Source organism: Trachemys scripta, chromosome 3 (genome assembly GCF_013100865.1).
Source record: "Trachemys scripta elegans isolate TJP31775 chromosome 3, CAS_Tse_1.0, whole genome shotgun sequence".
Taxonomy (NCBI): Eukaryota; Metazoa; Chordata; order Testudines; family Emydidae; genus Trachemys; species Trachemys scripta.
In genome coordinates, this window is record NC_048300.1 from 157496409 (window position 1) to 157522814 (window position 26406).

Here is a 26406-nt window from a genome sequence, read left to right on the forward strand (position 1 = left end):
CCAGCAGGAGGGATAGGTACTTCACCTCCCCGAGCCGCGGCAGCTAGGTTGACGGAATTATTCTTCCATCGACCTAGCACTGTCTACACTGTGGGTTAGGTCAGCTTAGCTTATGTTGCTCAAGGGTGTGGATTTTTCATGCCCAATAGCCACGTAGCTGGGTCAACCTAACTTTTTAGTGTAGACGAGGCCTTTGTGCATCTCCGTGGCTAAGCCTCTTCCTTTTCCTCCCCTCTTCCTTCCCCAGCTGATTCTGCCATTTGGCTCTCTATCATAGTGTTGTGTGTGGCTTCTGCTTCTACTCTCCTCTTAGGGTGGACTTTCCCACAACCATGCCCTGAAGGCCATCGGTGAAAATGAATAGAGCTCATTTGGTGTAACATCCAAATCCACTGCATTTAGGTTCTTTTACGGTGACTACAACCATGGTATCTGACCACCAGAATATCTTTTCTTTTCATATGGTTGGAATATTCTTAATAATAACAAGATGTTATTATATTAGCAAGATTAACATAAAATCAAATTTCAGAAGTGACAAAAGATGGACAAAAGTTCAGACGTGACAAAGAAAGTATATGGTATTGTATTACAATATCCTATATATAGGCTTTTATCCTCTCTGATCCATCCTGCAGTTTTGCTATACACATGTTCCATATGCAGATTGGGGAGATGTCTCTTGGGTACTGTGCATCTCTAGCTACTTTTCCTCGTGAGAGAAAAGTAATTAATTATTTTCATGATCTTCTTGTGTGTTTATGCGCTGATCATTTTCTTTGCACAGGGTTAGACTCCATTAGAGACTAATTAAACCAATTTTTTAAAATTTCAGTATGAAAGGATTTTTGTAGTACAGGTTTTTTTTAAATGTAAAATGCATGGGTTTTTGTTTTTTGGTGTGGGTTTGGAGCTGCATGTCCAAATCCATCCCTAAACTAATTATTTAGATAATACAAAAACAAATCTCCCAGATTTGGGGCAAAATTCTCTGATCCACTCTTTCTGATAGACATACTACTGTGTATCATACACATTTATATTCTATATTGCACACATGTTCCGCATACAGAATAGTTAATTACTATATATCAGTGGGCAATGTAAAAGTGGAATGTATGCATTTTGGATTCAGAGTAAGGATAACAGATCCAAAGTGCGTATGAGAGTAGAGAATTTTACATTTAGAACCTTACTGTTAGGTTTCAATCTGACTGAATTGTTTTCTTGAAGTGATATAGGCTCTAATCTCCAGGGCTATATTATAATTTAATCTCTGTTTATAACAGAGATATTAAATATTGTTCATGTTACCTATATAAGGTCAAAATTAATATTGTTTTGGGATACTTTGTCTTGTGTAACAATTTCTAATAACAGTTCAAAACAAGGATATTATATTATCAAAAGAAATTCAGATGCTGATGATTTAGTAGTTTAGAAGATTGTGAGTCTAATAATTGTATATTTCATAATGAAGATGCATAACAATTTTAACTGAAATAAAAGTGTGATATACATTTTGTACCCTTCTCCTGACCCAAAGATGCAGGGTAGAAAAATCCACGCTAATGAATGGTTGAGAGTGTTTTTTCTGTAATAATTTCAATCTTTTTTTAGTCCTTAATGAATGGATTTATTATATTTATATTCATTGTGTTTTAGATATCTGACATCCATGTTACTGGACAGTCAGAGGATATGTCTGCTAAAGAGAGGCTACTCCTGTGGACACAGCAGACAACTGAGGGTTATGCTGGAATCCGTTGTGAAAATTTCACTACCTGCTGGCGAGATGGAAAATTATTTAACGCCATCATTCATAAATACAGGTAATTGCACAGTTTATTTTGTTTTCATCTTTACAAACATGGAAATATTTATTTGGGCATTTTAATATACATGAAGAGGCCATCCAGCAGAAAATGGGCTCTGTGGCTTTTGTCTTGCGGTAATACTACAGATGTGGAGACTAACTATGAATTCTCTTGGGAAATCCCTTCCTTCTGTAGCCAAAAGACTCATCTTTCTCAGAGCAGTCTTAATTCCAACGAGCCTACCTGAAAATATATTATGAGAACCCACCAGATATACTCAAGAGAATGCCCATATAGCCCATAATGCATTGGTTCTCAACCTTCATCATCCCAGGGACCTCTTTTGCCATATAAGAATCCTCCTGAGGCCACCATCTCCCATCTAGCCAGGTTTCCCCTCCATTTAGCAATGTGAGAAGGGTCAGGTGGTGTCAAACATTCACATCTGTTCATAACTTCCTTGGTCATAAGACTCCTAAGCTGAGGGCTTGTCTACACTTACCAGGGGATCGACGCATAGCGATTGATGCATTGGTGGTTGATTTAGCAGGTCTAGTGAAGACCCACTAACTTGACCGCAGATCGCTCTCCCATTGACTCCTGTACTCCACCTGAACAAGAAGCACAATGGGAGTCGACGGGAGAGCGTCTCCTGTCAAAATGGCATAGTGTGGACCCCGTGGTAAGTAGATCTAAGTACGTCGACTTCAGCTACATTATTTACATAGCTGAAGTTGCGTAACTTAGATCCATCTCCCCCCGTAGTGCAGACAAGACCTGAGACACGTAATCTAATTCAGAAGAATTTTGTACTGACTGGATGTCACTCATCAAGGAAAGAATTTTAAAGGGGCTATGTACAGAGTTATTTTCTGAATGTTACTTCCATTCCAATAGATAGTCAGAAGGAACTGCATAAATCATACATGTCTCTCTATTTCTTTTAGTAACATTGGAAAGGTAGAGGGAAATAACCAGCAAAAAGCTGAACTGAATGACTTTGAGAGCAAATGAATCAGGCAGGATAGAGTGGTAAGGAGAACATGCATGGCCCAAGCATGTATGAGAAAAGAACAAAAAAATCACAAAGATATTGGAAGACCCAAGAAGTGGAAGAGGAATGAAATAGGACTGAAAGGGAGGAGTTTAAAGAAACAGAACAGCAATTTTTTTAAATGGACATATGCAGAGTTTTATTGTACTGTCCTTTTTCAGTTGCTTTCCCTTTATGCTATGCTCCTCCTATATTCATACATACTGTGTCTACCCGTATACACGCCCTTCCCAGGAGTGTTAATGGCACTAATTTTGTTGCTAAGAGGGTTGTTACACTTGTGGGACCTATTCCTGCTCCCACTGAAGCCAATGGGATTTTTGCCATTGACTTCAATGAGCTCCGCACGTCTTTCACTCTGTATTTTAAAGCATTACAATAAATATCCTATAATGTCATTCTGTGTTATTATTCACAGGAGAGGAAAGTTTTTCCCAAATATATAATGGACCTTCTAAATACATAATTTCAGGGAAGTCTGTGGAAACTCAGTAACAGAGTGGCTGCCTGCCGAAAGTTAGGCATTGCCAACAGAGTGGCCAAGCAGTGATTTCTGAGACATTGCAATCCAGGGCAAGTAGGGTGCAGCACACAGCTGTGCTGCAGCAGGAGTAGGGCAGAGACCAAATTGTGATTCACGTCCCTTCCGCCCCTGTGCTCCATGGGAAAAGCGAGCTATGCCAGGCTTTTTCTGGAACAGCTTACTTGCATTTTTTCCAGGCACTGGCTCAGGTTTACTATCAGGAATGTTGTGGCGGGGGAACCAGGTATGATGCTCCTCAAGGGTACCCAGGGTTGTGAGGCATCTCACCATCATCTGGCCTTAGGATGCAGCAGTCTTGTCTCTGCCTGCTGTGGATCAACTCTAAGTTTATAATCAAAGAAATAGAGATTCAAGTAACGATGAGTAAAAATATTGGAAACAAACAATTACGTATAAAACAAAATCATAACAGGCTTTCTAGAGACTAAACTTTATTAACGAGTTACTCTCTTGTCTAAAGAAGTCTTTCTCCCCAAAGTTCTTTTCTGAATTTGCAACCAAGCCTGGTTGAAGCCCCTTTTTCATGAAGCAAAAGTGCTGTCTGTTTACTGCCTCTGTGAAGGGGGCCAAGGTGTCTTCTTTGCCTTCTAAATATAGTGGAACAAATCTTTGCTGTAAATCTCCAGATAGCCTTAGTGGAAGTTGAAGGTCAAAAATTATCTTCTTACTTTAGAGCAGGGGTCAGCAACCTTTCAAAAGTGGTGTGCCGAGTTTTCATTTATTCACTCTTATTTAAGGTTTCGCGTGCCAGTAATACATTTTAATGTTTTTAGAAGGTCTCTTTCTGTAAGTCTATAATATATAACTAAACTATTGTTATATATAAAGTTGTTGTAAACAAGGTTTTTAAAATGTTTAAGAAGCTTCATTTAAAATTAAATTAAAATGCAGAGTCCCCCAGACTGGTGGCCAGGACCCGGGCAGTGAGACTGCCACTGAAAATCAGCTTGCGTGCTGCCTTTGGCACGCATGCCATAGGTTGCCTACCCCTGCTTTAGAGAGAGAGCTAACTTTGTATCAGAATTAATAAAGAATTAGGATTATTAGAATTAGGGCTACGTATGAGTATACGGAGCCACCTACGTGGATGCTGTTGCAGGATTTGGGCCTTGTTTTTGTAAGTATTATTCTGTGATTTTTGTAAAAACAGAAAGACATATCAAATATCTCCCAAATTAGACCATTGATTAGTTTAACATTGAACTTTGCAGTGTTTATTAGCCGTGAATACTTTTTTAAATATAGCTCCTTTGTAGTTATTTTTTATTTTGAACCTCCCCAAATTTACATGAATGTGTAATCTGGTACTTTTGTAAAATTCACTTATTATTTCCCATGAAGCTCTGGGATATTTCAGTGTCCTGTACAGTTTTATAATTGGACTTTTTGTTTTTAAGTTTTTGGTTGAAGATGTGTTTTATTTGCTTGAGTATATTGTCTATAAAAAGGTGGGATTATACTTGTTTCATTTCAAGATGTCTTCTGTCACACAAGGGCTATAGAGTAAATTATGGATTTACCGTATGGCTAGTAAGTGTATATATCTAAAATCAAAGCTAAATTTCAGTTACAAAAGTAACTCTGAATGGTAAAAATTTAAAGAAATATCCAGAGAAACTATCTGTACATAATCATAATTTTATTGAAGATTTATACTGCATTAGCGCCTGGAAACTTCTGTTACCATCGTGGCTCCTTTGTGCTAGGTGCTGTACAAATACATACGAAGACACAGACACAATCCCTAACCCAGAGGTGGGGAAACTTTTTGGCCTAAGGGCCACATCTGGGTGGGGACATTGCATGCCGGGCCATGAATGTAGGGCTGGGGAAGGGTGTTGGGGTGCAGGAGGGAGTGCGGGGCGTGGGAGGGGGTGCGGTGTGTAGGAATGGGCTCAGGGCAAGGGGTTGGGGTGCAAGAAGGGTGCGGGGTGCAGGAGGGATTGCGGAGTGTGGGAGGGGGATTGGGATGCAGGAGGTGTGCGGGGTGTGGCAGGGGATTCAGGGCAGGGGGTTGGGGTACAGGAGGGGTGCGTCAGGGGATTCAGGGCTGGGGGTGTGGGGTGCGGGAGGGATTTGGGGTGCAGGCTCCGGCCCGGCGCTGCTTACCTTGGGCAGCTCTGGGGTGGCAGCGGCGCGCACCGGAGCTAAGGCAGGCTTCCAGGAGCGGCCAACCACGTCCCTGTGGCCTCGGGGGAGGGGGAGGGGTGCGAAACAGAGAGCTCAGCGTGCTGCCCTTGCCTGCGGGTACCTCCCCCGAAGCTCCCATTGGCCGCGGTTCCCCATTGCCGGCCAATGGGAGCTGCAGGGGGTGGTGCCTGCAGGCTAGGGCAACGCACGGAGCCCTCTCTCCCTTGCAACAGGGGCCGCAGGGACATGGTGCTGGCTGCTTCCGGGAGCGGCGTGGAGCCAGGGCATAAAAGAGAGTAGAGAGAGAAAGACACAATCAAATATGTACAGTGGTCATATATATACACAAAAACGTGACACTCACCCTGAGGTGCTGAGGATCAGTTTAAAGCCCCATGAAGCACTTAGGGTGAAATTTATCTCTATGCAGGAAGCGAGTGCCGGACCTCTGTACCATGTAAGACATGTTTTGAAGGCTTATGTGAGACTGAAGTGAAGCATGGGGCTTGTGCTGACCCCCAGCTCAGGGATGAATTTTACCCATAATATGAAATGAAAAGACACTGATTAGGAAAAGAGTCTGGTTAAACATAAATTAATCAACTCACTGTCTAGTGGCAACTAGAAAAGCAAACAGAACCCTGGGATGTAGAAACAAGGAAATAGACCATGCAGGAAAGAAGATCTTTGTGGTGCTACACAAAGGGTTTTGAGACTACACCTGGACTATTGTGCAGAATTCTTGGCATCAAGTATCAGAGGGGTAGCCGTGTTAGTCTGGATCTGTAAAAAGTGACAAAGGGTCCTGTGGCACTTTATAGACTAACAGACGTATTGGAGCATAAGCTTTTGTGGGTAAATACCCACTTTGTCACACTACATGCGTAGTCTACATGCCACAGGACCCTTTGTCAATTCTTGGCATGACATTACGGGAAGGATCTTGAAGGACTGGAAATGCTACAGAAGAGGGAAAAAGAATGAGAAAGAGCTCCAGGGGTTACATCTATAAGGAGGAGTTAATAAAAATGGGTTTATATAAAAATTAGGAAAGAAGAGTTAGGGTCTGATCAAAGGCCGTTGAAGAGAATGGAAAGATATTAATAGACTTTGAACCAGGTCCTTAGCAAGGTTCATAAATAGGGCATATAAAATTTTGGTGGGCATAGGGAAAGTGGCTATCACAAAATAAAAGGAACTGAAGCCAACAAAGGACCATACCCAAAAAGTATTTAGGAGAAACTTCTTTACACTGAGTAGTTCACACGGGAACAGAGTAATCCAAGCTGCAGCTGTAGGAAGTAGGAGTAAGGCATTACAAAGAACAAGTGCTAGATAGAGAGGGTGGGATCAGTTTACATGTGTCATATGACTTTGTTTTGAAATATTTCTGTGTATTCTTTCAAAACCTGTCCGCTGATGTTTTTAAAGTGTGATAAAGCATTTAACAGGCGGAATCTTCTGTGCTAAATTCAAGCCTTGTTCTGTAGCGAGCATTTTCAACTTTATAAAGCAGAGGTTTGCCAGGCAAGTGTTGTTACAAGCTAAGCCACAGGACAACAGTGCACACGGCACCACAGTAATGTTAAAACATGTTGCAGGTGATCAAGCACTGACATGAATACGTTCCTTGAAGGTACAAAGAGTGATGCCAAAATTTGCAATAACATGCTGAACAGCTGGAGGGGATGATTTGAAATGAAACTAACTATTACATAGTGTCAAGTCTCAAAATGCTTGGGGGTTAAATTAAAATAAAAAGAGAGATTATTTGTATCTTCTAGTTTCTGCTTGCCATTTTCTAACTTATAATTTATTGTTACCTTCTCTTTAACAAAAAGAAAACCTCAAATTTTTAGTTCATTTTGTATTCTCAGACTTTTTTTTTTTTTTTTTTTAATAATTACCCTTCATAATGTGGCTGGGGGTGTGGGATTAAAGGCCTGACAGATGGAATTAAAGGCCTGACAATTAATATTTTGCAGTTTGGGAAAAGAAAAAGTTTTAAGAAAGATTTTAAAAATATTTAAGTGGGCAAACATTCTTACCTTTAATGTATTACCTGACTAAACATGGTACAGCTCAGCATTTAAGCCATTTTGTTTAAACTTAGATTTCTGTACGGTAGCTGCAGCTTTAACAGGGCTGCCACATTCCCTGCACTCATGTTTTCTGGCTAGTAGTAAAGAGCATAGTCGTAATAGCTGCGGCTGGCCTGCATCAGCTTGTGTTGGGCCTGTGATCCAATCTGATTTCACAAGGTAAACATGGTTAGGCCTGGTTAGTACTTGATGGGAGACCTGCAGGAAGTCAAGTTGGTTAATTTAGAAGGTGGCATGCATCTCAGAATCAGCATTGAAGTAATACCTCCATATAATGCTCTGCAGCACAGTATTGCTGGAGGATGACAGTTCCCTTTTGTAACAACTTTCAGGGTTTCCGATTCTGTTCTCGTTTTGCATTGAACAAAACCAAAATGTTTCAAACATTTTCGCAAAATGGAATTATGTCAAAATGTCCATTTTTGGATTGAAAAGGTCAGCTTGTTGGTTTGGGTCTCTCTCTCTGGTCAGAAGCAACCAGAGAGCCGTAGACCTCAGAAACTTTCCTGTTGAAAATTTCACTGAAATTGCTACATCTCTGTGAAATGTCTCAGCTTTGACAAAACAGCATATTCAGATGAAAATCCAATTAGTCAAAAATATTCCAACCAGCTTTACTGCTGAGACTGCTTGTTGTCTTTTGGATGAGCTTTCATTAAGGATTCCATACCACTTTTTCACAAGAGTAGGAATCTTAAACCCGGTGGGTTTGCCAAATGCTAACGGGAGTAATTATATATAACTAAATACCCAATGGAATTAAAGCTGGACAATATTTAACATTCCTTGTCCTAAACACCCACCTTCCTAGCTGGGGTTGGGCATTAGTGGTGCTGGGCAGCAAGAGACACTGCTTCGGGGGCTTATAGCTTGCGCATCTCTCCTATGAAGTGTCTACCCCCTCTCTTTCTTCCCATCTTCTTCTTCCCCTGATTGGTTGGGCTCTGGCTATTCCTGTATGCAAAGAGGGATGGTAGTCTATATTGGGTGGCCAAACTTACTGACCCTCTGAGCTGCATACAACAATCTTCAGAAGTTTGAGAGCTGGGGCATGCCTGCTGGGGCTCGAGGTTTCAGTCCCGTAGGAGGTGCCAGCTGGGGCTTCAGCCCTGCAGGGAGAGGGGTCTCAGGGCTTCAACCCCGCTTCTGCTGAAGCCCCAAGCCCCAGCAGGTCCCTCCCCATTGGGCAGAAGCCAGAAGGGAGGTGGGGGGGGCATGTAGAGTCACGTGCCTTCCCCCACGATTTTTGTGAGGCTTTGCTGGCCCTCCTCAATCACATGGTGCTGCTGGAGCTGGCAAGCTGGGAGCTGCGGCCATGGGGAGAGGCAGCGTCAAAGACCTGGGAGCTGCAGGTAGAGGCCACTAAGGGTAAGGGGGGAATGACTCAAGCTGATGGGCAAACCTTTAAATTGTGCCCCCCCATCCTCAGCAGATACCAGTTGTCTCCGGCAGAAGCCCCAAGCCCCACTATCCTGCTGCAGGGCAGAAGCCCTGAGCTCCCCCTCCCACTCTAGTAGATGGAGAATGGGGAGGGCTTGGGGAGGCTCCTCAAGCCACACTTTAATTGTAAACGAGCCGCATGTGGCTCACGAGCCGTGGTTTGGTCACCCCTGGTCTAGATGCTGGTGCTGCAGATAGGGGATGGGCCTTTGGCCCCACCTCTGCAGTGCCATTGGCTGTTTTGTGGGGGGTGGCTCCCTTTGGGGGTGGGTGTATAAGGAGCCCATGGTCAACCTCACTTCGGTCCCTATTTTGTCCCTCTGCCTTCTTTCAGTAGGTTTGTTCAATCTCCTGAAATGCCAGGGGCTTGGCCAACCAGCCTTTTGGGGATCGGAAAGGGATTTTTCCCACATGGTAATATTAGCAAACAACTTTGTGGGTTTCTTCACCTTCATCTTGATATTCAAACAAACAATCTGAGTAGTAAACAACTGTTTATTGTTACAACTTTTGGCAAATTTCCAGTGTAATTTGCAGGTTAATGGGGAAAATTATAGGCCTTTCCCTCAGAGATGCCTATTCAGGCATTGGTCCTAGGCATAGGCTTGGTATAATGAGGATACCAACCTTTATGTCTTCCACAGTATGAGGCTCCATTCATCTTAAGATTTATCTCACACAAGGATGGGGGCAGGGACCGGGCTAGGCAGTTCAGGTCACTTAGCTGTCAGGATAAGACCACTCAGTTCTGATTTCTGTTACATCTGTGGCCAGCTCGAAATCCACACTGGAACTCCCTTGCCAGGTAGTGGTTGGGGTGCTATTACCCCAAGTGAAACTTGATGGTTAAGTTGATAGTGTTGCAATTTCCATATTTAACTAATACTGCAGTGTCTGGGTCTAACTGTTATGTTTATTCACTCTTAAATGTTTGGGTTGCTAACAAAGGTGGAACTCTCGACTTCACATTGGTTTTTGAAATGCTGTGCTGGTAAATGTAAAGAAATGCAGAATGGAAAGTTTAATCTGAACAGGTCATGTATATTGCTGGGCTCTAAATTAATTGAAACCAGTTTGGAAAAAGACCCAAGTGCCCTTGTGTTTAGCACAATGAAAGTAGCACTTCTATGCCCACTGGTAGTCTTAACTGTAAACAAAGTGTGCGGATGTCTAAAGAATAGGACAGGAAATATTTCTGAAAATACTGTATGGGCATTATGTGAATAAATGGTGCATCATCACCTTCCATACTGTGATCTGATCACTCCATCTCAGAAACTATGCCAAGAAACGGGACATCCAAAGATGAACAAAGGAAATGTATAGAAGCATGAGAAGACTTCCATATGAGGAGAGACTGAAAAGATTAGGACTGTTTAGTTTAAGGAGGAGATGAATAAGAGAGGACATGATAGAGGTACATGAAATAATGAATGCATGGATGTTTGTAGGAAGGCTTCTTTTTACAATACAAAGGAAGACAACAACATGATAAAAGGAAAAACTTTTACAATGAACCTGTAGAATATACTGGTTCAAGGTCTCATTGAGGCCAAGGGTTTAGTAGGATTCAGAAAAGAATTAGACTTTATATGGACGAAGATAAAATCCACAGCTATATTATATACCAAAAACAAAGGCCACGGGCTATGAACTCTCATGCTTTATGGCATAACCCAACCACTCACTGCCCAAGGTTAGGAAGAAGCTTCCTAGATGGGCAGGTCATTCCATAATTGTCCATTACGAGGTTTGCTGCACCTTCTACTAAGATCTCAGGTACTACTCCATTTTAGAGACACAGTACTGGACTAGATGCTTCACTCATTTGATGTGTTATGACAGTTTCTGTGTTCCTATATCTTGTGGCTCAGAGTTAAGAATATTATTGTAATGTGTAAGACTGAATATTCATGTCAGTATTGTCTGTAAGTCTTTCGATAGTATTTTCCTTAGCGCTCATCATTGTAATACCTAAGTAGTAATCAAAACTTATTTATAGATTCCAAGGCCAGAAGGAATCACTGTGATCATCCAGTTTGATCTCCTATATAACACGGGCCACAGAATTTCCCCAAAATTATTCCTAGAGCAGGTCTTTTAGAAAAATATCCAATCTTGATTTAAAAGTTGTCAGTGATGGAGAATTCACCACAACCCTTGGTAAATTGTTCCAGTGGTTAATTATTCTCACTATTAAAAATGTACATCTTATTTCCAGTCTGCATTCGTCTAATTTCAGCTTCCAGCCATTGGATTGTATGCTACCGCTGTAAAATACTAGAGTATTTATTTTTACTTGGACTAGTACTTGGAAAATTTCTAGGACTAGTCTCTCTTGGTTTGGTTAAAATATAGGGTTTAAAAGTACTTTGTACATTCTTTCTGATTTTAAACCTACAATAAGGATTTTAAAATAATGATCTCCCAAGTCACACATTATGCAGGTTTATTAGTTTAATAGGGCGCACTCCATCCCTGTCCCCGGACTCTGTCTGTGGAGTGGCAACTTCCCGTGATTTACTTACATTAACATCACCAACACCAATACAATCCCATGCAGCAATATCATATTCAGTGATTCTCTCCTTTAGCTCTTTCCTGCAGAGTCAGGAAGGGACAGAGGTCTCCCTTCCTCGAGATCTCTGCACATGGAGGGTCAGTGAGCTCTAAGCCCTTATGATTGGACCACCTTACGTGTCCTTTCATAGTAATAAGGGGGTTCTGAGACCACATCCTAAATTCATCCCTGAATATTGATTCAGAGTTTCATCTAAATTAAACAATTAGCCTTCCAGTCTTCTTCTCAAACCTGCATTTGCTGCTAGGAGAGAAGAAGCTACATACTTCGTATGTTTCCAGAGCTTTGTTCTATTACAGTGACAAGACTAAACCTTTCAGATTGTCTCCCTGCTTCTTTATGGCTATATTCAACTCATTGAAAGGCCAAGCCATCTTGTCACAGAGAATCTCTAAATGGACTACATTCTGGATCTCCACCAGTTATCAACTGGCTGGTGAGCCCCTCCCTCCAAACGTCAAAACGCATTCCGCCAGGGCACAAGCAGCATTGTCAGCATCCTTCTGGAATGTGACAATATCGGAGTTGTGTAAAGCAGTGATTTGGAGCAACCTACTGACCATTGTTAGTCATTATGCCCTTGACATGGCATCTAGGTCTGCTGCCAAGTTTGGGACAGTGGTACTTCAGTTTCTGCCCAGGTCTACACTAGTGTGTGTGGGGGTCGACCTAAGATATGCAACTTCAGTTACGCGATTAGCGTAGCTGAAGTCAGCGTATCTTAGGTCGACTTACCTGGCTGTGTGGACGGCAGCAAGTCGACCGCTGCCGCTCCCCCGTCGACTCTGCTTCCGCCTCTTGCGATCTGGAGTTCTGGAGTTGACGGGGAGCGCGATCGGGAATCAATTTTATCGTGTCTACACTAGACACGATAAATCGACCCCTGATAGATCGATCACTACCGCCGATTCGGCGGGTAGTGAAGTCCTGCCCAGTCTCTGATACAGCTGATGCTCCTCCATCCCACTTGGAGAAGAGAGAAGAATTACTAACCCTACAGTAACTGTGGTTCTTCGAAATGTCACAGTCAGTATGGATCCCATGAGCTGCCCTCCTTCCCTGCTTTTTAGGAATCCTCAGCAATTTGAATTGAAAGGGAAGTGAGGGGAGTGGGTTTGGCCACCCTCATGGAACCACAGGGCACATGTTCAATGCTTTCAGATGCTGCTATTCAAAACCCCACCAACTCTCATGTGCCTAAGGTGCATGCACACCTATGGGAGATCCACAATGACTTCTGCAAGAACCACAGTGTCTGTAGGATAAGTAATTGTTCTTTATGATATATGGATCTTGTAAGAGTGTTCTAGAGCTGTCTAGCAAATAGTTCCCCATTAAGGAACTACTTTAAAAAAAAACCCTGGGAAATTTAATACCAACAACAAAACACCTCCAATTAAAAGTCCATTAAAATTGCATTGAGAAGCACTAAAATACTGAAAATTCCAAAACCAGTTTTGCTCCTGGGGCATAGGCATTAATTTGAATTATGTGATAATATGCTATTATTCTCATAGGATACCTATATCATTCCATGTGCAGGTTGGATGATGTGCAGTGAATGAGACAGGGGTCCTCAGGATCTGTACCTGAATTGGAGGCGAATTCTGCATGTAGGGTAAACTTCCATGGACTTACTTTGCATGTACACTGGTACGATGAACAGCATTTCTGAACGCCCTTTAGTGGACAAGGTAGATGGTGAATGAGGTGGACTACGTAGTGAATAAAGGAAGAGTTCAATCAATGAGTAGTGAGGATAATTATTATTAAACATCTCATTTACTCTGTGTTATCTACCTAACACAATGAATAAGAGAGTTGCTTTATGGCAACTAATATTATATAATCAGATAAGGTTTATATTGAAATGTACATGTACAAGGGGGGTGAAGCTAAGTTTACGTGGACACCCTTACCATTAGCAGTCCCTAATTTTTCAGTTATTTTCTGTGCAACTATAATGTTCTTTAATATAATTTTCAAATTATTTGCTAGGATTCTTTTTGCCATTCCCTTCTGAAATGCAGGATAGACCCTACCTGATTTAGAAACCCTGCAATTCTTAGTCATTTTTTTATGATCACATGTTCTGACATGATCTTTAATTATTTTAGTAAATTTTCTTCCTTCCCTGAGGAATGTATGGCTCTTTCTGGCATCTGTTCTTTGTTATCGTCTGTGAACACTAAGGAAAGAATTCATTTAATATTTATAGGCGTTTTCTCATTATAGCAATTAAAAACCTAGCTAGACTATACGTAGATTTTCACTTAACTCTACATCTCCTGTCATTTCCCCTGTGTTGCTACTTAATGAAACTCATACAGTAATATAGCTACTTAATATAAGACAAGAAATATGCCTCTATTGTCTTCTCTTTTACTGCTATAGTTTAGTCACACTGTTTTGATTATTTTATTCAATCTGAGTTTCCCAAGAATTAAATAATTTAGTTTCTGTATATGAGATCATTTCATACATGAGTCGTCCTGTTGAACTCATTGACATGTGTGAAGTTACTCACGTGTATAAGCATTTGCAGGATCAGGGCATAACTTATTTTATTAAAGATAAACAGAATTGTTGACAGTAAAGTTGTTGTCTTAAAACAATGAAAAAGAGGATATCGTTTGTACAGTGTAATTGACTAGGGAGACTAAAGATAGATAAAGATCTTTTCCACATTGAAATACCATGATCCCATTTAAAATTCCCCAAATACTGTAGCTTCTATTTTGGATCTTGACATTTATTTCCAAGGTTTATTAGATTCCAGTTATAAAAAAAACCTATGTGCTGTGGGTAGCTCCATTGATTTCAGTAAGGCTACTCACAGACTAACGCTTAACACATGTGTGAGTCTTCTAGGATAAAAGCCTTAGTTTCCTTGCAATGTTATCAAAGTATTATTCTCTTATTCCTCTTCATGGATCTCTATATTAAAATTGTTTTCTTGAACAGGTATTAATTTTGTCAGTTTCCTAATTGCTGTGATATTACAGTATCACTCAGTTACTTTTAACACAAATTATATCTAATTTCTAACACCGACTCTAAAATCTTTAGTGGTAGAAGAGGGGCATTTTATTAATAAAATAATTAACGACTCACTATTTGGAAGTTGAGCACCTTGATTTGGGTGTGTCTCTAACAGAGACATCTATTTTGTATGGAATGTTCCAACTTTTTGCGTGGTTTGTATTGTTTATGCGTCTTTTCCAATGGCAAGGACCCAGTTTTGCTGAATAATCAGCCATAAAATGAGTCACAGTGTTATGTTTGAAGGTGAGATTATTATCATTTTTTGAAGTGCATTTAGTTTCATTTGGTCTATACTATGTAGAAAACTGCTTAATAATTCTACACAAAATTATGTCATTTTATATTTATATAAACCTCTATACTGAATGCAAAATAGCATTTGCCCTTAAAGCTTATGGGGATTTTTATTTATCCTGTCCATTGTATTTGTTTTTTACTTTTAGAAACCAAAATGCTTGTCTCCCTGGATGCTGTCTTTAACCCACTGCTCCTCCCAGAATAAGCTAGTTAAATTAATCTAAATCAGTAGGATATGCATTATAACTGCAGTATAATCAGTTAAAGTTAGTAATGATTAAGAACTCATTTGAGAATAAATTATTGTTTCCATAGGTATCAGAAACATACATAACACATATACTCTAAAGCTGTACAAAGCACAGCCCTCACTTAGGGACAGATTTTGCAACCCTTACTCGTGTATTCACTGATAGATCACAAGGGATGACACAGAGTATGTCTACATCTGGAGCTGGGGAGACATACTCACGCTTCCTCCCATCATGGGTTTCTAGGATCTCTGATGGGCATGTACTCAGGGTGGCTAGCCCATCCTGCAGCTCACGTTGCTATGGATACAGTCTGTTTTTAGCACACTAGCTCCATATGCCTTCTTGAGATGGGAATCACACAACCCGCTCCAGGTGTAGACATACTCTCAAAAGAAATCTTCTGAGCATGCCCAGAAAGAACTGCCATACTAGGTTGATGGACAGGGGCTTTTGGTGAACTGAAGGGTAATAAGCTTATGTTTGGAGAGCAATGAAGTGCTTAAAAACCACAAGAGGAACCCTCTTTAAAGTAAAAGGCAGTTGTTTATTGATTTTGTGGCTCTTTTGTTCATGTAGGGGCTGGGATCAGACGAAAAGTCTAACTGAGATGAGGGGGTAGGCACCCTTTTCTCTGGCCCTAAACTTCACTGCAACTTGTCCTGTTTGGAAAGAAGAGATGGTGACTGGCTAGGGATGGAGGCACCATGTCTCCTCTGAAGTTTCAAAATACTTCCGTTTGCACTTCTATTCCCCTATAAAAGATGCACCCTTGATTTTCAGTTTTAAAACCTGTTTTCTCCATTGTCCAAATTCCAAAGGAACTCATTTTCAGTGAATCAGCCTCCAAGCTATGTTTCTGTAGACAAGGACAGAGCCAATGTGCTGAATGGAGCCTGTAGGTAAATATAAACTAGTTATTGTAGGTAGGCACAAAACTTATGGGATATACAGCTGATTAAAAATAGGATGGCTTTCACCGCAAATTTTTACTTTAATAAAATGAGGCCATGTTGTCTAGTGGATAGGGCAGTGGAGTGGGACTCAGGAGACCAGAGTTCTGTTTCCAGTCCTGCCACTAGTTTGGTACATCACGTCTCTCCTTGTGCTGTAAGTTTCCCCATCTGTAAATTGAGGATAATTATACTGACCTCCTTCGTAAAGCCCTTTGAAATCTAGGGAGAGAAGATGCTATATAATTATTATTATTTTATTATGATGGGATATGAGTATCCATGTTTTGTGCAGGGTTTTGGAGATAGGAATGTATGTATTGTGGCAAATTGCCAGCACTACTATGATGGGTCTCGCGCTTTCTCTTCTTGGGGGGGGGGGGGTTCAGGGCACCATTTCTTGCCCCTGAACTGGAATATTAACAGCCCCACTAGTGTCCTATAGGAGGGGAGTGGAGAGGGAGGGACCCGGGCCCGCCCTCTACTCCGGGTCCCAGCCCAGGGGCCCTAGGGATAGTGGTAAACCACTTGAACTAGCGGTTCCTTCCCCTGGGCTACTTCCCTCTCCTGCCCTTCGGGGGGGGGGGGGGGGGGGGGGGGGGGGGGGGGGCTTCCTGCCCCCCCTCTGCACAAGCCAAGTGTCCCTTTACCTAGGGTCTTGGTCTTCTTAGCCCACCGCAGCCAAACTTTCCTCTGCTTCCCTCCAAACTGCTCTCTGCTCCAACACCAATCCACTCTGTTTCTACTCCTTCACACTGTTCTCTGATCCAATATCAATCCTCTCTGCTCCAACTCCTTCCCTGTCTGATTGAAGCAAGGGGTTTTTATCAGGTGACTGGCTTCAGGTGCTCTAATTGGCTTCAGGTGCTTTAATTAATCTATAGCAAACTTTCTTCCAGGTACAGGGAATAAGGCTCCCTTCTAACCCTCTCCTGCTGCCCTCTGGCCATGCTGTATCACAGTATAAAATGTGTGGTATTTCACTTACATGTTTGTTTTAAGTGTTGGGATGCAGTAGCAGCATTTACCTGAAGTGATTGATGAATGCTACAACAGTTGTTTTTATTAATTTAACTTTGTCACCATAAGAGACCTCTTCCATTTGAGTACTTTATAGATTTTAGTCAGTGTATTGGAGCTTATTTTTATTGTGAAAAGTCAAGGCTTTCATACCAACTTGCCCGATCTTGTTCTGCAAGTTGACAGTTGAATAGGTGTCCTTTTGTATTTCGTGCTGGGTTTACCAGCAAGTGTGAAATGCTTGGAAAGAAAGTAGAATGAAAAAAACAACAATATTTTCTGTATGTTTTATACAGAAAATAACATTTTTTGTACTGTATGTTGTGAAGTAAATCATTATTAAGCTATAATCTGTATTAGTGTGACCATGACATAGATTAGGCAAAGGGGTCCAGGAGAGCTGGCTGTATTTTAAAGAATCCTTATTGAGGTTGCAGGAACAAACCATCCCGATGTGTAGAAAGAATAGTAAATATGACAGGCGACCAGCTTGGCTAAACAGTGAAATCCTTGCTGATCTTAAACGCAAAAAAGAAGCTTACAAGAAGTGGAAGATTGGACAAATGACCGGGGAGGAGTATAAAAATATTGCTCAGGCGTGCAGGAGTGAAATCAGGAAGGCCAAATCACACTTGGAGTTGCAGTTAGCAAGAGATGTTAAGAGTAACAAGAAGGGTTTCTTCAGGTATGTTAGCAGCAAGAAGAAAATCAAGGAAAGTGTGGGCCCCTTACTGAATGAGGGAGGCAATCTAGTGACCGAGGATGTGGAAAAAGCTAATGTACTCAATGATTTTTTTGCCTCTGTCTTCACGCACAAGGTCAGCTCCCAGATTGCTGCACTGGGCAGTACAGCATGGGGAGAAGGTGACCAACCCTCTGTGGAGAAAGAAGTGGTTCGGGACTATTTAGAAAAACTGGACGTGCACAAGTCCATGGGGCCGGATGCGCTGCATCCGAGGGTGCTAAAGGAGTTGGCGGGTGAGATTGCAGAGCCATTAGCCATTATTTTTGAAAACTCATGGCGATCGGGGGAGGTCCCAGATGACTGGAAAAAGGCTAATGTAGTGCCCATCTTTAAAAAAGGGAAGAAGGAGGATCCGGGGAACTACAGGCCAGTCAGCCTCACCTCAGTCCCTGGAAAAATCATGGAGCAGGTCCTCAAGGAATCAATTATGAAACATTTAGAGGAGAGGAAAGTGATCAGGAACAGTCAGCATGGATTCACGAAGGGGAAGTCGTGCCTGACTAATCTAATTGCCTTCTATGATGAGATAACTGGCTCTGTGGATGAGGGGAAAGCAGTGGATGTGTTATTCCTTGACTTTAGCAATGCTTTTGATACGGTCTCCCACAGTATTCTTGCCGCCAAGTTAAAGAAGTATGGGCTGGATGAATGGACTGTAAGGTGGATAAAAAGCTGGCTAGATCGTCGGGCTCAACGGGTAGTGATCAATGGCTCCATGTCTAGTTGGCAGCCGGTTTCAAGCGGAGTGCCCCAAGGGTCGGTCCTGGGGCCGGTTTTGTTTAATATCTTTATTAATGATCTGGAGGATGGTGTGGACTGCACTCTCAGCAAGTTTGCAGATGACACTAAACTAGGAGGCGTGGTAGATACACTAGAGGGTAGGGATCGGATACAGAGGGACCTAGACAAATTAGAAGATTGGGCCGAAAAAAACCTGATGAGGTTCAACAAGGACAAGTGCAGAGTCCTGCACTTAGGACGGAAGAATCCCATGCACTGCTACAGACTAGGGACCGAATGGCTAGGTAGCAGTTCTGCAGAAAAGGACCTAGGGGTCACAGTGGACGAGAAGCTGGATATGAGTCAACAGTGTGCTCTTGTTGCCAAGAAGGCTAACGGCATTTTGGGCTGTATAAGTAGGGGCATTGCCAGCAGATCGAGGGACGTGATCGTTCCGCTTTATTCGACATTGGTGAGGCCTCATCTGGAATACTGTGTCCAGTTTTGGGCCCCACACTACAAGAAGGATGTGGAAAAATTGGAAAGAGTCCAGCGGAGGGCAACAAAAATGATTAGGGGTCTGGAGCACATGACTTATGAGGAGAGGCTGAGGGAACTGGGATTGTTTAGTCTCCAGAAGAGAAGAATGAGGGGGGATTTGATAGCAGCCTTCAACTACCTGAAGGGGGGTTCCAAAGAGGATGGAGCTCGGCTGTTCTCAGTGGTGGCAGACGACAGAACAAGGAGCAATGGTCTCAAGTTGCAGTGGGGGAGGTCCAGGTTGGATATCAGGAAAAACTATTTCACTAGGAGGGTGGTGAAACACTGGAATGCGTTACCTAGGGAGGTGGTGGAGTCTCCTTCCTTGGAGGTTTTTAAGGCCCGGCTTGACAAAGCCCTGGCTGGGATGATTTAGCTGGGAATTGGTCCTGCTTTGAGCAGGGGGTTGGACTAGATGACCTCTTGAGGTCCCTTCCAACTCTGATATTCTATGATTCTATGATTCTATGATTAGTGTGTTCCTTTTTCAATAATTATTTATACCTTTCTGTTAATTGCAGAGAAATTCAAAGAATAACATGAGCCTGATTCTGCTCCCATTAAAATCAATAGGGAAAACAAACTCCATCAGGGTAACAGTAGTTTAGGATTATGATCAATTTTTTATGAATGTGCCCTCAAGAAAGCACAAGAAAAACTGTGTGATTCTAACTGCCTGCAAGAACTATATTTCCGGTCACATGGGGTGTAGCAAAGTTAATGTAGCTTTTGGGATAGGGGGGATTGGTGGGCTGGAAAAACACATGATGTATTTATTGTTTTTTGAAAATGTGAAACATTTTGAATGTTTTGCTTCAATGTGTTTCTATTGCAAATGTCTTCAAACTTTTCCTGGTGTAGTTGTATGAAAATGGGCAATTTCTGCCAGGTAGCATTTGCATTTTACCCCCTCAAGTATAAAAATGAGAAAATTGAGGGAGGGAGCTGATCCCTAAAGCTGACACTCACGTAATCTGTTTTACGGGATCTGAGCATGAAAAAATATAAATGTTTTCATATTTTGATAGACTTGAGTGGGCAACTCCTTTTTTAATGTTAACATTCTCCTCCTGCCATCAGCACTATCAGCTTTATAGGAAGCCATTCAACTCAATCTCAGAGATGCAGCTATGACAAAGACATGGTTTCTGCTTCTGGTTTATTTCTTGTCTCTCTTCCTCTCCCTCTCCCGCCATTTGGGTTGTTGGTTTTTGTTTTGTTTTAAACATGGGCCTGGTTTTTTGGTGCAGAGCACCTATGACTTCAGTTGATTTCAGTGGGAGCTGTGGGTGCTCCGCACGTTTGAAAATCACCTCTTCTTCTCATTTGCTAAGGCTGGCAGTGTTCTCGGTGCTGTACAAGGCACTAATGAAGACTGTCCCTGTGCTGAGGAATTGACAGTCTAGGAGCCAGACAAATACATACGTGGGAAAGCTAAGGAGCAGTGCTAATTTTGACATTTAAAACATAAAATACGGGGATAGCAATGGTCTGATGTTGGCATGAGTTAGCATTTGTGGACCTCATGAAAAATGTAGGCTTACAGGAAAGCTCTGAACAAGAGACAGAATTGAAAGACATTAAAATAGGGATGTTGTTCCAGGAATGAGGGATTGGGTGGCCCATGAAAGAAGGCATGAAGACAAGAAAGAGGTGAGGGTAGTTTCTTGAGTGCAGCAAAGGGCGCAAGGTGGAACACAATAATGACCAGAGTAGATATGTAAGCAGGAGTATACAGACACTTAAAGTGAGGGCCAGAGTCTTAAGCTTGTTTTGGAAGGTGAGAGGGTGCCAGCAGAAGGGAATAATCAGGTTGTAGTTGTCTGCTGCACTGAAAAAATTCTTATTAGGTTATAAAAACTGAACAAACAGAAAGTTTTTTAAAAAAATGTGAAGCAAAAATGGATAGGTGTACACAGCTGTACTTATTATTAGTTACCGCATGCTCTTAAAACAGTTTTTTTTTAGAATAACACTACTCGTTGTAGAGATCTTTTAAAGTACTGCACTGTTCTGTTACAACAATTATATTTTCAAACATGTAAAGACTTACTGTAATTGTTGTTTTTGTTTTACAGGCCGGACCTGATAGACATGAATACCGTTGCTGTTCAAAGCAACCTTGCAAATTTAGAACATGCTTTTTATGTAGCAGAAAAACTAGGTGTCACCAGACTTCTGGATCCGGAAGGTGAGTTGATTCTTAAAGACTTCACTGCAAAACAAGGTGGCATCTCTGAAATGCTTCCAGTTCAACGCTTAGGGCCAGTTGGGCAGAACTGCAGGGACTCAATGCATGGCTGAGACGATGGTGTTCAGAGGAGGGATTTAGATTGATTAGAAACTGGGGAACCTTTTGGGAATGGAAGAGCCACAGAAAGGATAGGCTCCACCTAGCCCAAAACAGAACAAGATTGCTGGCAAGTCAAATTAAAAAGCTCATAGAGGAGTTTTTAAACTAAGAGCTGGGGAAAAGCCAACAGGTGCAGAGGAAGACATGGTTCAGAAAGAGACATCCCTTAGGGGAGGATTTATTAAAGGGGATTCTCTATATCCCAGTAAAAAGGAGAGGATAGAAGTTGATAAAGTACAGGTAGGAACTGAAGAGAAACAATCAAATGAAACAGTCCCATTCATTACATCACATGAAGGCAGACAACTAAATATTGATACACATAAGTGCTTGTATATGAATGCAAGAAGCCTAAAATTGGTGAACTTGAGTGCCTGGTAATAAATGAGGATATTGATATAATAGGTATCACAGAAACTTAATGGAATGGTGATAATCAGTGCACTGTGGTAATACCAGGGTACAAAAATATATAGGACTGAGTGAGTAGGTTGTGTTGGTGGGGGAGTGCGAAAGAAAGCATAGAGTCAAATATAGTAAAAGTCTTAAATGAATCAAATAGTACCACAGAATCTCTATGGTTAGAAATTCCATGCTTGAATAATAATAATATAGCAGTAGGAATATAATACCATCCATCTGGCCAGGATAGTGACAGTGATTGTGAAATGATCAGGGAGATTAGAGATGCCACAAAAACAGAAAATCTAATAATAATAGGAGATTTCAACCATCCCCATATTAACCTGGTATGTGCCTCTTCAGGATGGGATGCAGAGATAAAATTTCTAGGCACCATTAATGAATGCTTCTTGGAGCCACTGTTGGAAGACAGGATAATGGGCTAGATGAACCATTGGTCTTTATCCAGCTGGTCATTCTTATGTTCTTATGTTAAAATATAATCTGACCATCTTCAGGCTGTGGAGTATTTGTGAACATTCTTCACCACAGAATCTTGTTCTGTTCTTAGATGTTGATGTCTCCGCTCCTGATGAGAAATCAGTAATAACTTATGTGTCATCACTTTATGATGCATTTCCCAAAGTACTGGAAGGCGGCGAAGGCATCAGTGCAAATGTAAGTAAGCGAGTAACACCTATGAAGCATGGCAGCTTCATTGACATGCCTTGATTTTAGAGGTTTCAACTCAGCATTGCAGTTAGCTACATTCTCCATAGACTGGTATAACAACAATAATAAAATAATACTACAAAATAACACAATTGAAAGTTTTTTCATGTTGTCAATAACTTGACTCTTGGTTTCATGATCTGACTTGGAGCTCCACATGATTTAAAAGACTAACAATAGTGCACTTGGTTTACAGATGAAGACATTGAAGCAGAGAACTTAACTAATAAATAATGATTTGCCCAAAGCTACGGAGAGGCTAGAATCAGAGCTGGGATTGTAACTCATAATCTTTTGGCTTCCAGTCCTGTGGTCAGACCACTAGGTCACACTCTGTTTATTATCTCCCTTGAATGATAGTAGAACTAGGAAGCTTCCATGTCACCATTAGAAATAGTTGAGGCCAAATCCTATTGGCTTTACTCATGCAAGTTTCTCAATTGATTTAATTGGGATTTTTTTATGTGGTTATGATAAAGGTACCAGAATATGGTGAATGCCATTTTGGAATTGCTAAGCTTGGGAATTTATTTTGCTGTACGCATCTGAAGCGCTGCATCCTTTTAAACTGAGACTACAAAAGAAATAGAAAAAAAATAAGTTGTTCTTTTTTTCTGATCTGCTGACTGTGATGTGCTTTTCTAGGATGTTGAAGTCAAGTGGGTTGAATACCAGAATATGGTGAACTACCTCATCCAGTGGATCAGGCACCATATCACAATAATGTCTGACAGAACATTTCCAAACAATCCTGTAGAACTGAAGGTGAGACGGGGTCATACACATACTTTGTTTGAAGGACAGTAGAAAAAAATGAAGATTCTTATTTTATGCAATGAAATCAAAGAGCAGCGTAATGTCATTTTTTTTTAATTTAAGAAACCTTGTAGCTTTCCTGAGACCCTGTGTTCCCAAAGTTAAGCATAGAAGAGTATGATATGGCATTGTTCAAATTATTCACAGGACTCCAAATGTTTATTTTGTAAAAAGATAAAATGTATTAGGTTTGGAAATATTAAATATGCAATACATATGGGCAAGATCCCCTGAGCTGCTGAGGTTCCTTTGTGTCCCTGGAGCAAATGAGATGCCCAGCCAAGTTCAGTTTTATATAAATTCTGTCACCCACCCGCCAGCCACCCTCCCCACCCCCAGATGTTAGCTTGAAAGAGCAGGAGTAGTTCTTTGCATGCATGCACGGATGGTGGCCATGATGAAACCCATTGAAAATCCTACCCTTTGATTATCACCCCTCTCCTCCTGCCCCAGATACAAGAAATGTTTTGTTAGTGTCTTAACCTGCACAAGCAGATTTTTCACTGGTGGGCAAAGAATTTTTTATGCAAATCTTTAATAGAACCATATAAGAACATAAGCCTATTAAACATAATGGAATGTGGTGAAGAAGTAGTAAAATACTCCCTTTTAGGAAATAGCTGGTGATATGTATTTATATTTCTCCAGGCACTTTATAACCAATACTTACAGTTTAAGGAAACAGAAATTCCACCAAAGGAGATAGATAAATCAAAAATTAAACGTCTTTATAAACTGCTGGAGGTAAGCTGTACTTTTTGTACTTCATTATATTCACTGTATAGTATTTCTGGTTTTTTGTTTATGTTAACCAGCAATTATTTGTTTTTGAAGGTCTGGATAGAATTTGGACGCATCAAACTCCCTCAAGGCTACCATCCAAATGATATAGAAAAAGAGTGGGGAAAACTTATTATTGCCATGCTGGAAAGGGAGAAAACCCTTCGACCTGAAGTAGAGCGGTATGCTAGTGAATGTTTGACAGGAGTGGTTCATTTTCTTTCTGCTCTTTTGCCTTATATTGGAAACTGTGGATGTCTTTTCCCTGCTAAAATCTACATTATTATTTTAGCTTGAAGAATGCTCACAGATCTTTTTCAAGCCTGTAGATCTTTTTCTGATCTATAGTTTCAGGATCCATATGGTAATGAGTTGGGGGGTCTCAGCCAGTCCACAATGAATAGTATCTGTGCCTCAATCAAAGTACTTAACTTTAATGAAATTCTCCCCTACACAAAAGGTCATGACAAGGTCTATGCACCACTTAAATTCCATTTAAACCCTATTCTGAGGGCTTAAGGAGAATTTAAATATGGCACTGGCTTTTTGCCCAGGGATTAATTTCAGCCCATGCACACAAGCATATCTGAAGCTCCGGTTTTTGGGTCAATTCAAACTATATTGCACTCAGCTATATACAAAGCATTTAAACGTACAAAATATTTGAGAGCAATCCTGCATGAGTAGTGGAATATGTGATCTGATGTCTTTTCCATCACGAATGTCTATGATTATGTGTATGTTGAACATTACTGAGATCTTGGGCCAGGCCTAAGAACAGGTTTTGTTTTTGCAGGTACAATTTTGAGACCACAAAAAATTGCACTGGTACAAACAGAGTCCATCACTGGAAATCAGGCCTATTGTGTTTTAGAGGAATTATCTAAACTGAAACGGGCTCCTGGCTACTAAGAGTTTGGGTTAAACTTATCCAAGTGTATGCATAGACCCCTGCAGCAGAGAGTCTGCAGGGGAGAGATTAAAGTGGCAGAAGAGGGGCCAAAGGCACCCAGGTTTGACTGACATATAAGGGTGCTGAATGAACAGGGAGCATGGCTAAGGTGGGTGAGGGTGTGCTGATTCAGAGCATCCTCTGCTGATGGGGAATGTAAAGCTCCCCCCAACAGGCAGAGCAAAAGGTAGGAGGACAGTGGTGGAAACACTGACCTGTTCCTGATGTGACTTGAGGGTGATTGTGCTGAGGTGTGAGGGTGTGTGAAATTGGCCTATAGTTGTATTCAGACTCACAAAAAGCTTTTATCGTATTTTCAAATTGATTAAGACCTCATAAACATAAACTTCCCTCCACCTCCACATATTTTATATTCATCAAATACGTTTAAATATAACCAAGTTGTCAGTTATGTGGGTCACCACTGCAAGATAAGGAGAGAAATTAATAATCTGAGTAGTGTTAGATCACTGAGACATTTATATTATTGATTGGGTTGGGAAACTGGAGTTTGCCTCATAAACTGATAACTAGTATCCATTGCCAGGGCGTATTGCTCTTTGGTACAAACATGGACCACTGCAGCCTGAACTGCAGAATAGGATTTAATTGTGGCAAAAATGATAGCTGGGCTGATGCTCAAACAGGGCCGGCTTTAGGCTGATTCAGCCGATTCGGCTGAATTGGGCCCCGTGCCAAGAGGGCCCCGCGCTGCAGCTGTCCGCCCCGCCCCCAGCTCACTTCCCCCTCCTCCCCTCCCCTGCACGCCCCGCCCCCTCCCCTGCTTCCCGCGAATCAGAGATTCGCGGGAAGTCTGAGACGAAGCAGGGGCGGGCCAGCAGCACGAGGTAAGCTGGGGTGGGGACGGGAGAAGGGCTCCAGGGAGGCGCGGCCCGTTCCGTTCCCGCAGGCCCCAGCGGCTCTGGCCCGGCTTGGCTCCAGCCCGGTCCCCGCGGCTCGGGTCCCCCCCCCCGGCGCGGCTTCCGCGGCGCGGCTCGGATCCCACCCCCGCGCAGCCCCCACCGCGCGGCTCGGGTCCCCCCGTCCCCTCCGCGGCTCGGGTCCCCCGTCCCCCCCGCGGCGCGGCTAGGGTGTCCCCGTCTCCCCCGCGGTGCGGCGGGGCTCGGGTCCC

General features: G+C 41.9%; 1 protein-coding gene across 30 annotated transcripts in view; it reads left to right on the top strand.

Annotated features, from left to right (window-relative positions):
* The window catches only part of DST (dystonin), a 539328-nt gene that overhangs the window by 213435 nt on the left and 299487 nt on the right, over positions 1-26406 (top strand). For all 30 annotated transcript variants that reach the window (XM_034766279.1, XM_034766278.1, XM_034766280.1 and 27 more), the window contains 6 exons: positions 1666-1832; positions 21318-21430; positions 22566-22672; positions 23372-23491; positions 24191-24286; positions 24377-24504. In XM_034766279.1, the coding sequence (XP_034622170.1) occupies positions 1666-1832; positions 21318-21430; positions 22566-22672; positions 23372-23491; positions 24191-24286; positions 24377-24504 (731 nt within the window). The remainder of the gene's footprint in view (positions 1-1665; positions 1833-21317; positions 21431-22565; positions 22673-23371; positions 23492-24190; positions 24287-24376; positions 24505-26406) is intronic.